This window comes from Cinclus cinclus, chromosome 7 (genome assembly GCF_963662255.1).
Source record: "Cinclus cinclus chromosome 7, bCinCin1.1, whole genome shotgun sequence".
Classification (NCBI taxonomy): Eukaryota; Metazoa; Chordata; class Aves; order Passeriformes; family Cinclidae; genus Cinclus; species Cinclus cinclus.
This window is the reverse complement of record NC_085052.1, coordinates 30798326-30812434: the sequence shown is the minus strand read 5'-3', so window position 1 is coordinate 30812434 and position 14109 is coordinate 30798326. Positions and strand designations below refer to the sequence as shown.

Sequence of the window (14109 nt, the reverse complement as noted above, 5' to 3'; positions counted from 1 at the left end):
TAATTTCATTGTCTAATAACTCAAACAGAGGTAAGAAATAATTTCTGCCATCCTGAAATAAATAGTGAAGCATTCTGGCATTTGTGGTCACCACAGACTTCAGTATTTGCTTAATTACTAGGATTGCAATACCATCTTTATTAAAGACCGACGATAAAATAAAGCGCTCTCAAGAGCAACTGCACAGCTCGTAACATCAGCCTCAGAACACAGCAGGATGGAGAACACAAACCCTGAAGAAGATGCAATCTGGAACAGTGACTCAGGCTTTGCAGGCTGCAGGTACAGCAGGCTCCAAGGCAGTCACAACACGAGAAGTGGGATGTGGCATGGCACAGTGCAGCGAGATGTGGGAACAGCCTCAGTGTGTCTTTGGTTTCGGAAGGCGGGAATGCCGACCGGAGGGCATGCTCTCCCCGGGATGCAAACCAGCGAAGTGTGCCTGCACTTTTTCCTTTCTCTGGACTGGTGGCCTTGGGATGTTAGACTTTAGGGAGGTGTTCTGAGGCTCTGGAGGTACTGGTGTGGATTTCTGACTGCTCACTTGCTTGGATTTAACGAAGGACGCAGTTGGTGGGCGAAGTTTTGACACCTTCTGACTCTGTTTACCCTTTAGGTTATCCTGCCCAGATGTTGGCTGTGGCTGAGTAGAACTACTCAGTGGTAGAAGCTCACATTCCTTGGAAGCAGCAGAATGACCTGCAGATCGTACAGGAACGGCCATGGTAGGAGGCACTAAAGCAGTTGGGGGTTTCACGATTCTCAAAGTCTTTGGCTGAGAAGCCTGGTTTGTGAATGAGGGTTGACCTTTCACAGGTAATCCAGTCTGCACCTCTGGAGCATCAGCTCGTGTAGAGGTCTGAAAGTGGGAACGAGGTGGTAATGTACCTTCCTTATTACTAGCCACCTCTCCAGGCTCTTCAGTGTTTTTGCTTTTCAAATTGTCCAAATATGATGCATTTTCATCTTTTGTGTTTATCTGTACGCTCATTGAAGAGTTTACGTCATTCGGGCTATTTGGGAGAGAGACATTTGCAGCATTTGGATTCTGATGATTTCTAGTGTCATGCAGATCTGGTTTAGGACGTTCACTGTGGGCCTCGATATGTGGAGTTTTTACTAGTTTTCCCTGGGCGAGGTCTGTGGAATTGGGAAGGCTGCTGGAAGGCTGTAGTACTTGAGGCTGTTGAAGAGAAAATAATACAACAATATATTAGGCAGAGAAGACACCAGATACACTCAGAATCCAACGTGAGCTGACTGGATGCTTGATAAGGGCTATACATCTGGGTTTTTAAATCAAAACTTTGGCAAAACAGGATGGGTCGTGGGACGTGCACAAATGCAACTTGTAACTGAAATGGAAAAAAATATACCAGCACTGAAATCAACAACATAAAGACAAAAAAGAAACCGAACGGCTTAAAAAGGAAACAGGAAGAAGGCATGGTTGATGGTTTCACCCAAATCTGCAGGACAGCGCAAGAATTAACATTGGTGCAGATCAATTCCAATGAAGTGGTTAACCCAATGCAACAGCTGTGCTCAGCTTTAATTTCTACTCACTGCATACTGACCCCAACTACCCCAACCCTTTTACTGCCAGAGAACCTGGTGGCAGGATGTGCTAATCAGGCTACTGACTAAGCTTAGGGTAACTGTTTTATCTTCAACTGACTTTAAATGGGCCAGTAAAGAAACAAAGCATTCATGTGAAAGCAGAGACCACATTCTACCACACTGATAGCCATGGGATAAAGAGAACTGAAGATTTTACATTTTATCAGAAGACAGAATCTAATCAGACATGCATCAGACAAGAGAACTGCCAGTACCTCTTCTGGCTAATTTCTATTCTCTTTGCTCTGCCCTGTAAAGAGACTTAACAGATTAATGGTGTACTATGTTCGCAATACATCCTAGACCTGCAACTTGGATACAGATCTTGGAAGCATTACTAAAAATTCTGCAATTTGTGGCAACACCCAAAATCTATTAAAACCTAAACTACAGTTTTATCAGGTTTGGATACCAATTATAGTAATCACTCAACTACCTGGATTCTAACCACATGACAGGTTGCATATACACAGTCAACAGGCTTATTCTGTTTACTAGTGAAATAGAGTAAATTAAAAAGAAGCAATGTTTATGTTTGGGAGATTAGACTAGAAGTGTCATTTTAGTCACTCTCCTGAATTATTCACAAGTTCTAAAGAGAAAACCCATTATTTGTCTGGTCTTTTTAGCTCTTCTTTGAATCAGCAGGAAGAATGCAATGGTAACTCTGCATGCCAGATTCCTGCTATGTATTTAAGGCTACAACCCATCTCAGGACTTTTTAGGCTTTTCATCTTCTCCCTGGCAGGATTACTACTGAAAACTGAATCCTCAAAACTCCTCAACAACAACAACAACCAAACAAACAAGAAAAAAAAAAAAGAAAAAAAAAAGAAAAAATATTTAATGGTTAATGAGAGGAAAATCAAGGTTTCTAAGTCTATTTTTTATTTATGAGCAGTTTTCCCCCTTAGAATATGCTCTCATAAGGAACGGCAAAATCTGGACCAGTGAAATCAGCTATCAGTGAGAGACATGAAAGGCATATATCCTGAGCAGTCAAAACATGATTGTTTTGGAAAGAGGGAAGATGCAAAGAAGCCTCCAAAAATGGTGCCAACTGAGTACTGAAACATTATTTCTTACATGACCCAAAGTTAGCTTAACTTTGTGAATCCTTCTTAACCATACAACCCTACAGGAAGGAAATGCTAAACACAAGGAATAATTCCATACTCAGAGAGTAACAGCTAAAATAAAATTAATCCTCCGGATATTTTTTCCATTTTCCAGGGTTTATCTGGGCTACAGAAGTTATTAACCTTCTAGTCTAGGAGTTGACAAGCAGACATTAGCCAAAATGACTTACTGACTTAAGGTCTCAGCTGCAAAACCAAAACTGCTAGTAATGAATGCAGAAACCAAAGCAATATGTACTACATAAATACTATAACAAATAAATAATATTTTGTAATCACACTTGAAGTAAAAAAATTAAGGCATTTATAGCCCATAGTATTGTGTCAAATGTGGAAAAATAATTGTGAGAAAATTTCTTCTCCCTCATCTAGGAAGGGTTTTTAAACGCTAGTCTTCAAAAACACAGCTAAATATTTAATCAATAAAAATTAACTTAATATCAAATAATTATAGCAATACTAATCAACAAAATTAAAAAACTGGCAAATTACAGAGGAAACTAAATTTGTATGGAAAGTTGAGTTAAACACAAACACATCTGGGGTACAACAAAGCTGTCAAGGTTTCAATAATGCTATTCTAAAGTCCTCTGACAAAGGCTAGGTATTACATGAGCTCTTCCCCTTGGGTAATTTTACACTTTATATATAAAAATAGCCAAATACACGTTTTCCTCATTATCCTTCATAACCTTAGAAGGTCTAAGCAGCTCATTACTCAGAAAGTTAGTGATACTAAGGTAGAAAATGGCTACGTGCTCAGAATTATGAGGGCACTAAAGCTCTGGTATCATCTTTGCCCCGTTGTACTGCTTTCTAATTGTGTATTTCTACTCAAGATCTGTCCAATTATCACAACGACAGATTTTAATATCATCACATTTCTACATGCATTAACATTCAAAACTACACTAAAAGCAGCAAAATGCCACTTGTGAAATATGCATGTAACAGTTTACAAGGTATCCAATACTGACAACTGCATTATTGCCACCCACATCTCAGATCTTTGTACTAAATACCAGGTCTCCTTTTACGAAGAAAGTCTTTGAAATTCTGATCATGTTACTGGTAAAAACAATGAGCTAGCCAAAGGACTGAAGAACTTGGCGAATTCCATCACATGAAGGAGGAGAAACAGATGAAGAAGCATTCTGCCTTCCAGGCATAGTATTTTATTTCACCTAAGTCCTAAAAGAAGGGTTTAATCTGCATTGTTTTCAGTGCACTCCTGGCAGTATTTCTGGGGTGGGACAGACCATGACTTGGAATAGACTGCCATGCTACCCAGACTTCTATTTATGTTCCATAATGAAAATGTGCAGGTAGACAAACACCTGCACTCCTTTGGGATGCTCCTAAAATGCAAAGTTGAACTCAAATATTTCAAGTACATTGTAACTGAAGACAGTTCTCCTCAAACTCAAATTACATTAGACAAAGTGCTTTGTGCACATACTCCTTTCTGCATGAAGAAACTGATTTTTCTGTACCGGCAAGAGTTTCAAAGCCTTCCAAACATTGATGCACTGATCAAAATTACTCAATTCACTCCCTACTTCATTAACCAAAGAGATCTTTCTGTTATTTCTCTCAAGTAAAGCTGGCTTTTACATCATCCAGAGAAAGATGACATCTCTGAAATATGACAAGGACTACTGTACACTATTGTGCACTATTGTGCAGTTATCAAACTACTGAGGTTGTATTAGCTTTGGGCTGGAAAACTGAAACATCATGTCGTACTGTTAAAAGATGTTAAATGGACCGTTAAAGAAGTTAAAAATGTGGTCATGATAGTGATATTCATTCATTAGCTGAAAATTCCCTTCAGTTTTGCTTTGGTTATCTTGGTCCCCATCTTGATTCCCTTTATAATACCTCTGTAGAATGAAATAAAAGCATTTTTTCCCTGCAGTAACTTGAGGAAGGAGGCAAGCGATGCAATGGAAAATCCAAGAACTGCATGCACATCTCCCATAGACATGCATCATGCATAGGGCAAAGAAAAACCCCAACAGTGAAAATGCGCAAGAGGGAGATGGGAATAAATCTGAAGTTGTACTGTACCACGCTTTATCACAGAAGTAATGGACTAACTTCTCAACTCCTTGCCAATGGCATAATGGAAAGCAGAGACAAGAAAAAGACAAGGACAATGATGTCAGAGGACCAAGACAAAACAATGAGCAATTGCCACGACAGAACTGCAACTTCACCATTTTAATTGCAATTACCATGTCCCCCATTGGTTTTTAATCCTCCTTCAAGAAACAAAGGGTAGCAACAGTATTTAATTAACGCAGTGCAAACACATTTATAGCAAGACCTGCATGGAATACCTTTGCTCTTATAACTTCAATTTTCTTAGGAGTTAATCTCTTACATTCCAAATATTACAACTAGAACCTGTGTGCATTATTACAACTGTATAAAAGAAAACTCTTTGCATCCACGCACATGTATGTTTAATATCTAACCCTGAACAGCAAGGTCATTAAAGGCATAGCATTCCATCCTTGGATCATATTGCCCTCATTTTTAATAACTCATCTTCCTAACAACTCACTCATGAGTTGGAAGAGACGACTGCCGCAGGTTCTTTTTGGAAAGGGGTGGAAGGGAAGGGTCACAAACCCTGCTATATAATTCTTTAATTTCCTCATCATTTCCTCATCCTGCCATCCCTCCTCTCACTGCCTTGGCACAGGATAAGCTGTTATGTCAAACCACGGCCTGTGCAGAGACAGCCCTGCTGAAAGGCTGCATCAGAGAGCTCTCATTTTCCACCTCTGGAAAATATAAGTACTTCAGACCTTCAATCTGCAGCATTGGCTAATACCCTCTTTTTGAACTTTTTTTCTTTCCCTTTGATCTAGCTGTATTATATCCATATTTCAGCATTAAAATAAAGGATTCTTCAGTATGGAGAATGACCTCCAATAATGACAGAAAATAATTTTTTAAGCATCATTCACCACAGCCTCATGGCTAATAAAATAATCGGCAATGTGGCAAAGCATTATTTTTTTTCCTGCACAGTCCATACAGAAACCCCAACTTGGAAAATTTTATTTTTTTTCAAAGAAAAATTACTTCAAGTAATATATAACTACATCAAGACAGATATTTCATCCACAAATATAGATATATGTGCAGCAAGCAGATAAATATTACCATACACAAAAATCAAGTGTTTTTCTGCAAACATAAATTTAGTTAGCTACAAGAGACATTTCTCTTGTAGTTGCCTCTGCAAGTACTGAAGCTGGGAGGAAAGGAGTTTTTCCTAAAAGACTCTTCTTCATATAGCTGAACACACTTTGTTACATAAAAAAGGCAGTAATGCAATGATTCCAGGATGTTTTTAATAATTTGTCACAGAACTTTCCAGCTAATGCTCTGGAGCAACTTGGCTCTGCTAACGCAAGCACTTTGTACACCCTACAAAGCTGTACTGGTCCATAAAGCTTTGGAAACATTTCAGCGCTGAGCAACATATCTTTGTTTAAAAGAAAATGCATGAAAAAGCACAGCCTGGATCTGATTTATAGTCTCTGGGCATAAAGTAGCTTTCTTCCTGGTGATAAGCTGTATGCCACCTGCTGGAATTGCTTCGATTACCTCTGTCTGTAATACTTACATACAAAAAGTCTACATGCTTCTTCCAGGACGTACACAGTAAGTGGCAATGTAACAACTGCAATGCGTGAATAACAAAGCACTTTTGATCAGCATTTCTGTGTGGAGAAGCACTTGGGGTAAGGGGCCCAGAGAAGGTGCTGTAATTTTGTATTATAACACAAACTCATGATTGCTTCCTTACCAATGTGTATTCTAAACGTTTGTTTCTAGAGCCGCACCATTAAAGCTCCAGAACACAAATGGAAAGGGTTTAACTGCATTAAACAAAGTTTGAGATGTCATCAAAATATAACCTATAACCAAAAGAAAAATAAATTACCATTACACACGAGTTTAGTTAAGATACAAGGGAATTACTGGAACAAAATTATATGGTTCTTATTCCTCAAATGACAAAATTAATGTACTGTTATCAAAGTGTTTATGAAATGCAAAGTGCTGAATTGTTTCCAAGGCTGGTGAAAAAACATGAAATTAATAAATGTGGCAATATTAAAAACTAATTGTCATTAAAAGTGAAAAACATAGATCCCATGCTGAAGTGTATCGCAGTGCAGTGATATGCTAAGGCAAGTTCAGCAGCAGGAGTGCTGACATTATGACTGGTGCTTAGAGAGAACCATAAACCTACACTACTGTAATATTACCTAGCAGGGATATATTTCGTGTCCTGTATAGCAGGAGGGAAATTATTTTTAGTTGTTTATACACTGTAATATGAACAGTTTACAGATTGACACCCTCATAATCTACAGTGTCTGTAAGTGATCTATATATCCATCAGCCATCAACAGCACAGTGAAGAAACCTGTAGAATTCACATGCAGAGATGGTATTTTAGGTTCAGGATCCAGAACTTAGGAAAGAAGTGCTTGACATCCAAGTCTATACAGAAAACACAACCAGACAAAACCTGAGACCACTTCATGTTCCCACCGTACATCTCTGTACTATTGCAAAAGAACACTGGCATTAATGATTCAGGCTGTCCTACACTTAGTGGTGATGCCCAGGTCACCATTTGCCTTAAAACCCCATATTTGGCATTTCATACCAGCTCAAAAACCTCAACACTGAAAACACTGAACCCAGTGGGAAAGAAGGATCCTAGTGATCTTTCCAGTAAAATTCTATTTTACAGAACTGTTCACACAGTAATAAATCATTGATTTTTCAAGAATTTAACTTAAAATGTCTAAAGAATCTCCTAATTTATACTTTATTTTTATTCCTGGTATTGCTCCATTGAGTAAACCTAAGGCTTAAAGAAAAAAGCTAGGAACACACCACTAGCAGAAACTTACTTTCCTAAACAATACATTAGTTTTAGTTTAGGTTAACTAGTTAAGGGCCCATTTTCATTTACTTTACTTCCTTTTCTAGCAATTCATTGAATGCAATATATAAGATGCATACTAAAAAATCCAACCTGCCTCAATAATACAAGTTTAATACAGAATCCCAAATAAGAGGCCACCCTTGTTAGTGGAGGGACGAGGTGAAGGCTCAGAAAAACACCAAGATTAGCAAGCAAAGGTTTCTTCTTCAGCTAAGCAGCCACTGTGAATATGACACCAGAAGCTCACGTGGCAGCTGGGACATCATCCTCCCATTCTGACTCTCCAGTCACCAAGCCTCAAAACCATAACATCTGTATGATCCTGAGGTCTAAAAAACTGACCTCCTTGAAGTCAGTCTCTGTTGATAGGATAGTGAATTACCCAGGCTGTGCTACTGATGGCCCATCCACTCAGCAACAGAAGGCACAATCATCAGGTTTTGGGGTTCTACGTTCATTACACACACAGAATCCCACATCAAACACCACAGAGAAATGAAGCACATCCCTTACTGCAAAGAGAAAAGCCCATGAAATAGGCTGTGCATTCCTGATGAGTTGTTTACATGAACATTGTCACAGAAACATCAAGAGAGTATTTGAAGCACAGTTTACAAAATACTAGATTTTTTTTTTTCCTGGTGATTGATTTAAGTAAGGATTGTTGCAGTGTGAAATACGTAAGCTTAATTTTCCAAGCTGCAGCTTTACTCTTCAGATCTCCACTGGCCCTGGAAATCTTACTTTGTTTCCATAATTTTACTTTTCCATTTTTTCTTTTCCAAATACACTCTTGAGCTTTGCTAGGCAAACACTGTAATTGGCAAATTACAGTACATTTTAAAAATATAACTTTAGCATTATGAAGTAGTTATATTTCTTCAAACACTTATCTGTTCAAAACGAAATACCAAAGCACAAAATAAGACTTACCATTTCTCTACGTCTATGCAAGCACACAGTTTTAAAATCAGCAATTGTCTTTTGCTTTGCAGATCCAAGCCAAGTGAACAAATGCATCTTACATCAGCCCACATTGTAAGCTAGCACATAAGGAACGTTAATAAATCATGCAAGTTGTGCAACAGCCACTTCAATGTAACAGAAGCATTTTTACAACAAATACTGAGAGAGGGGGGAAAAAAATTAGTTTGAGGGAAGCCATTCTGAAAAATTAAAACTTTTTGTGAGAGACAACGCAAGTGACAGTTTCCCACCAAGGTTTTTCCGTACAACCACGACGCGTTCTCGTGAACAGACCCACAGGCGCGCGTGCGGACACGTGAGCAAACAGAACACACACACGGACAGGAGAGTGCATCACAGCCATGGAAAACAGGGAAATGCAGCAAGCAAGACTGATGTTAAGACAAGACTGGAAACAAGGGCCTACTCAGGTTTGCCTGAAGAACTGCTGAGGTCTATTGGCATTTAATAACTGTTATAAAGCCGTAAGTTGCAGCTGCTCGTACGCCGGCTGAAGGAAGCAGTTTGTTAGCCACAGACTATCGTGTGTGCCTGGAGATCTGCCTGAGAGGAGGAGACTACGAGATGAACAGTGCGTGCAAAGGGGAAGCTTCTACTGGAACACGGTGAGGGAGATGAGTGAGAGGTACAGACTCACTCTGTCTGCGGTGCGGTGGAACGCTCCGAGGGATGCCCTGGAATGAGCCCTGCCAGGGAGAGAAGGAGGGAGCAGAATACCCACCCTGTGCAGAAAGAGAGAGGGGGAGAAGTATAATAAAAAAAGAGAACAGAGAAAAAAAACAAGACACCAAAAAGCCACACCATTCTTTTTCCCCCAGAAAGGTATCATTATATTTCCAGTTGTTCTACTTCGTAAATGTTACACACTACCAAAGCCCAGAAGTCCCAAACTGGTCAGAAATCTTACAAAATACCTCAATTTTCGTTCAATATATAAGTACACATTTCTGTCCAAGAGTATCAGGGGAAGAGCATAGAAGCTGAGCTCTCTATGATTAAAAATACATTATAAAATTGTATTTATAGAGCTTTCAAAAGTATTTGAGAAAATGCCTCACCAAGTAGTAGCTTGCTTAGTTCTAATCTACTGGAAAACCAGTCAACTTTAGTTTACAACATAAAATTCTAACGCATAGAAACAAATTTTCCAGCAAGTCCTGGTGCTTTAGAGGCCACCTTACTCCAATTTCATCAGAATTATTTATTGTGGAAGAAAAGAGGTAACTTGGAACTGTTTTCCTTGCTCTTTGCTCTTGGAGTTTGAGTCTTCTGTGAAAGGATCAGGGAACTGTGCAGATCCATGCAGTGCAGGGTTTGTCAGAGATCTCAAATCGCCACAAGTGTGACACACTGTGGTTGCTATGTTCTCAAACCAAGAAAAAGTAATTTTCTTAATAATTTTCCTTTTCCCCACATCCTGACATTTGCAAGTCTAAGCTGCAACTTCCCTCTTAAACAAAGCAACGTTGATTTCCTATTTCAGCAGGACAAGTTTAAGTATTTACAATCCTTTTGCCATTAAGTGGCTGAAAACTGCTTTTCCAAGTCCTGGGACGCTGGTACTACAATAATGACTGCCCCTCTGCCTCCTGACCAACAGCAGCTAACTGTGGCTACTCTGAGCCTTCAGGCTGAATGTATCTGAACAGCACCCCCATGACAGAAAACAGGAATCCAGTTTGCCTCCCCTCTCCAGATTCTCTGCTGCAAACCATACTGCCACAACTGGACAAATAATAAAGCATTTGACTTCCATGCCTCTTTTAAAACAATGTTAAACATCACATTATTTCTATAAATAAATATTTCTGCCTTAATTTGTCGTAGGAGAGTTTTAAACACTTCCCTTATCTTCCACTTATCCTTACCTAATCAGATTTTAGCCAGCACTATTCCAGGTTTCAGTACTGCTAGGATGAAACTTAACACATGCATTTAACCAAGGCTTAGAATCTGCTAGTCAGAACACTTTTCATCTAGAACATGAAATAAAGAAAAAAGCCTGACAAGACTCCTTCACTGCTCTTCATAAGATGAGATAAAACAATTATTGCAGCAAAATCTAAGGGGGAAAATGAAACAAGTTCTTCAGTCTGATTATCTCTGGCTGAAGGTATTGATTACCTAATGTGTTCTTACAGTCCTCCATCAGTGGTCATTAAGATCACAATTTTTAGACTGCTGCATGAATGTACTGGAACAATACCAGCTTCAGTCAAGCAATGTGACAAAATAAAATCATGTGCTGCATCAGCTGAACAGGTACATACATTAAATAGTCCTGGGAACACGATTTATCAATCGGTGACTGATGGGAAAATTATCAAATGCTTCAGATTTTCATAGTGCGGTAGAAAAGAACACTACATTTTACAGGTTTGCTCACATTTCATCCAAAATTGTGTCAGGGTACTGGAACACCAAGACAAACTTTCTCCATTCTCTAAACATAACTGAATCTCCACATAGTAGAAAGCACATTACCACCAGGCACAAGTCTGATGTTGCAGAGACTCATCTGAGTTGGCAATGGGCTTTTTCCAGACTTCTTAGAAATTTTTAACACATTAAGAGGGGAGGTGATTTTTTGTCCTCTCCCTTTTACTCTCTGAAAAGAGAGATTATAAGAAGGACAAGCATCTGAGCTACATAAGAGTTAAGACACTATTGTAAAGGCGATGAAATATTTACATGTCTTGATACATTCCAGAAATTTTTAAGCATCCATATTAGCACTTCAAAGCACAGCACTAAGTACAATCTTCTCAATAATTCTTCATGCTACTTTATCATTGCTCTGACTGGAGAGGTAAATGAAGAAAGTGCAAGTAACTTCCTTGAATCTTTTGCCTGCTGAACTGGCCTCCAGGCATATTTTAATCCCTTTCTCCCAAATGCTACAGCTGACATTGCTCCATATAGGTAAATTCCAATAAATGCCAGGTTTCTTTTTTGTAATAAATTAGCAAATAAATAAAAATTTTCTAAAAATACCCCAAACGATAGTTGCTTAAACGTACATCAAATAAGGTAATTAAAATCAACATCAAAGAAGTAAGTATCCACAGATACAACACTAGGAACATATTAAGATGAGTGCTATGACTTAAACTGATTATAAAAATTATAAAGGACGTACCAATCCCATTAATACAGCATATAAGATTTAAGTATCTGCAAATAAGCTTGGCTTACAAAAAGATTAATTTTCTTTTAATAGTAAGTATGGTACAAAACTCCAGCAAATTTACTAAGCTTTCTCCTTTAAACATCAACTCATATTCATCTCCTATTACTCATATGTGCACTGAGGTTCCCAAGAAATCTAAAGAGGAGCAAGAAAGAAACACACTAATAAACACAACTCCTGAGATGATGATGATACATACTCAAAATACAGAGATGATGTGGCAGTTTCTTAATAAAAGTAAGAAGAAAGTAAAACCTGAATTTATTACAATATCTATAAAACTCATAAGCAAGGAATTCTAGAATTGAAAGATGAGAACATGACTTACCTCAACTTCTATTAAAAAAAACCAAATGCAAACAAAAAATACCTAATGGATTCTTCTGTGTTCTGAAACAACTTTTTCTGCTACGACTTTAATGTTAAACAGCAGTTTGAACAGTCCCTTCCCACAGCTATTATGTCCATCCAGCCACTACTCTCAAATCCCATGCCTCTTATTTTCCAGATACTGGATTTTTGAAATAGCAAAGGTATCCCCAAAGAGAAGTGAATCAGAATTTTTTAACATGAGATTCAAGAGTGGAAAAATAAGAGCAGCTGAGATAAAGCAGCCTACAAACCATAAGGAAAAATGTTCTTCTGAGATCCTGATGAATTGCACTACTTCTTTATGTTGTGTTAAATGCTTTATGAAGTTTTGACTGTAACTGCACTGGGAAAACCTGGTGGCTGTTTCCTCTTTTAAATGCTACTATGAAGACTTGGGCCAGAATCTTCCATTGTTAGTTATGAGCAGACTTCAACTTTAGAATAAGAAATCACATGAAGCAATTGCTTCTGCCAGAAAAGGAGAAGCAAAATATTTCTGAACTATTACCACACAGTAATTTTAGCCCAACAGCCAGATATTCCAGTTCTTTTCCCAAGGATACACCAACATGCAAAACTGCTACTGCTTTAAAAGTCTTTGCTGTATTTGTTTCTGCAGCAGAAAAGATCCTTTTTTTAATTCATACAACTGAAGCCTCTGAGCACTCCAATGAGGAGGTGATTTTTGCCACCTCTCACCAAGCACTGCCAGTTGTCTCATACACACTCAGAGCTCCACATCCTGAACAAAAGCAGAATGACAGACTTCAGTACTGAGGCAAACAAAATGTTGCTGCAGCACTCTTCTCTTACTGGCCTAGCAGCCAGAAAGAGATCACGAATTAGCAGTTCTGACACACAGTAGTCTTTCTGAAAGTATTCAGATGGAAAACATCACCAACCCAGTTTTATGTGCTGGTTTACACCAAACCAACAGGAGTTGCTTGTGAAGGGTGCAAGGACCTCTCTTCTGTGTAGCCCCTTCATGTCATGTACAGTCACAGCACAAGAGAGGTGCACAATATGACCACCTAGTCCAGCTATGACTTTGTTTCACTAAGTACATGTGCAAGAACATGAAGCAAACAGCAGAGCATTGGACAGGGAGAGAAACCAAAGGTGGACGTGAAGAGGAACACATACAGTGACTGGACCTCAAAAGCTGCAAGTTTAAATCAATGGTTGTGAAGCTGAGACACACAGCATGTTTCAGGCTAAGGCAGAAAGTGATACTAAAACCAGAAGGACAACAGTGCACAAAGACAGACAAAGAATTACAAAGGTTCATCAAAACTATTGACGTGAAAGGCTTTGGAATGACAAACTGGAACAAAATTCAAAGGGGTGGTGAAGAATATCTCAGTGCAAAAGCAGAGAAAAAATGGAGCAAAGAGCAAGACCATGCACGCTCCCATGCAAACTGACAGGTTCTGTTGTCATTTTAGCAGACAAGAATGAACTTGCACACACATTTAGGCAGCAAAGCTCATTCTCATCACTGTGAGCTGTTACCAGGGGGAATACCCAGCTTTTATTGTACACACTATCTTGCAGAGAGTGGAAGAGAAACCAGAAACTAAGAGGAACTTGTCCTCACAGGCCAGAATCTTCTGCAGCTATCCTTTACCAAATTCAGGGCATTGCAGTTTGTTTGCTCGTCATTTCCTTCTCAGCATCAGCCAGTATCATTTCCAGCCTAAGAAATCAAATGATTTATCAACAAAAACTTGACTTCTAACGCTTTTAACCTCAAAGTCTTAAAAACACCAGTATTTACTATTAGAGAAACAATCCTGCAAAGCCTGCAAGTCAACTGT

General features: G+C 38.7%; 1 protein-coding gene across 3 annotated transcripts in view; it reads right to left on the bottom strand.

Moving 5' to 3' along the window:
• Window positions 1-248: 248 nt before the first annotated feature.
• Window positions 249-14109, bottom strand: part of CCSER2 (coiled-coil serine rich protein 2) — a 44794-nt gene continuing 30933 nt past the window's right edge. The window contains exons 9-11 of one of the 3 annotated variants that reach the window (XM_062496331.1): window positions 9368-9452; window positions 4830-4869; window positions 1120-1183 (exon numbers count right to left, since the gene is read on the bottom strand). In XM_062496331.1, the coding sequence (XP_062352315.1) occupies window positions 1120-1183; window positions 4830-4869; window positions 9368-9452 (189 nt within the window). Of the gene's footprint in view, window positions 1184-4829; window positions 4870-9367; window positions 9453-14109 lie in introns of all 3 variants that reach the window. The other 2 variants (XM_062496330.1, XM_062496329.1) reach the window with 2 other exon arrangements.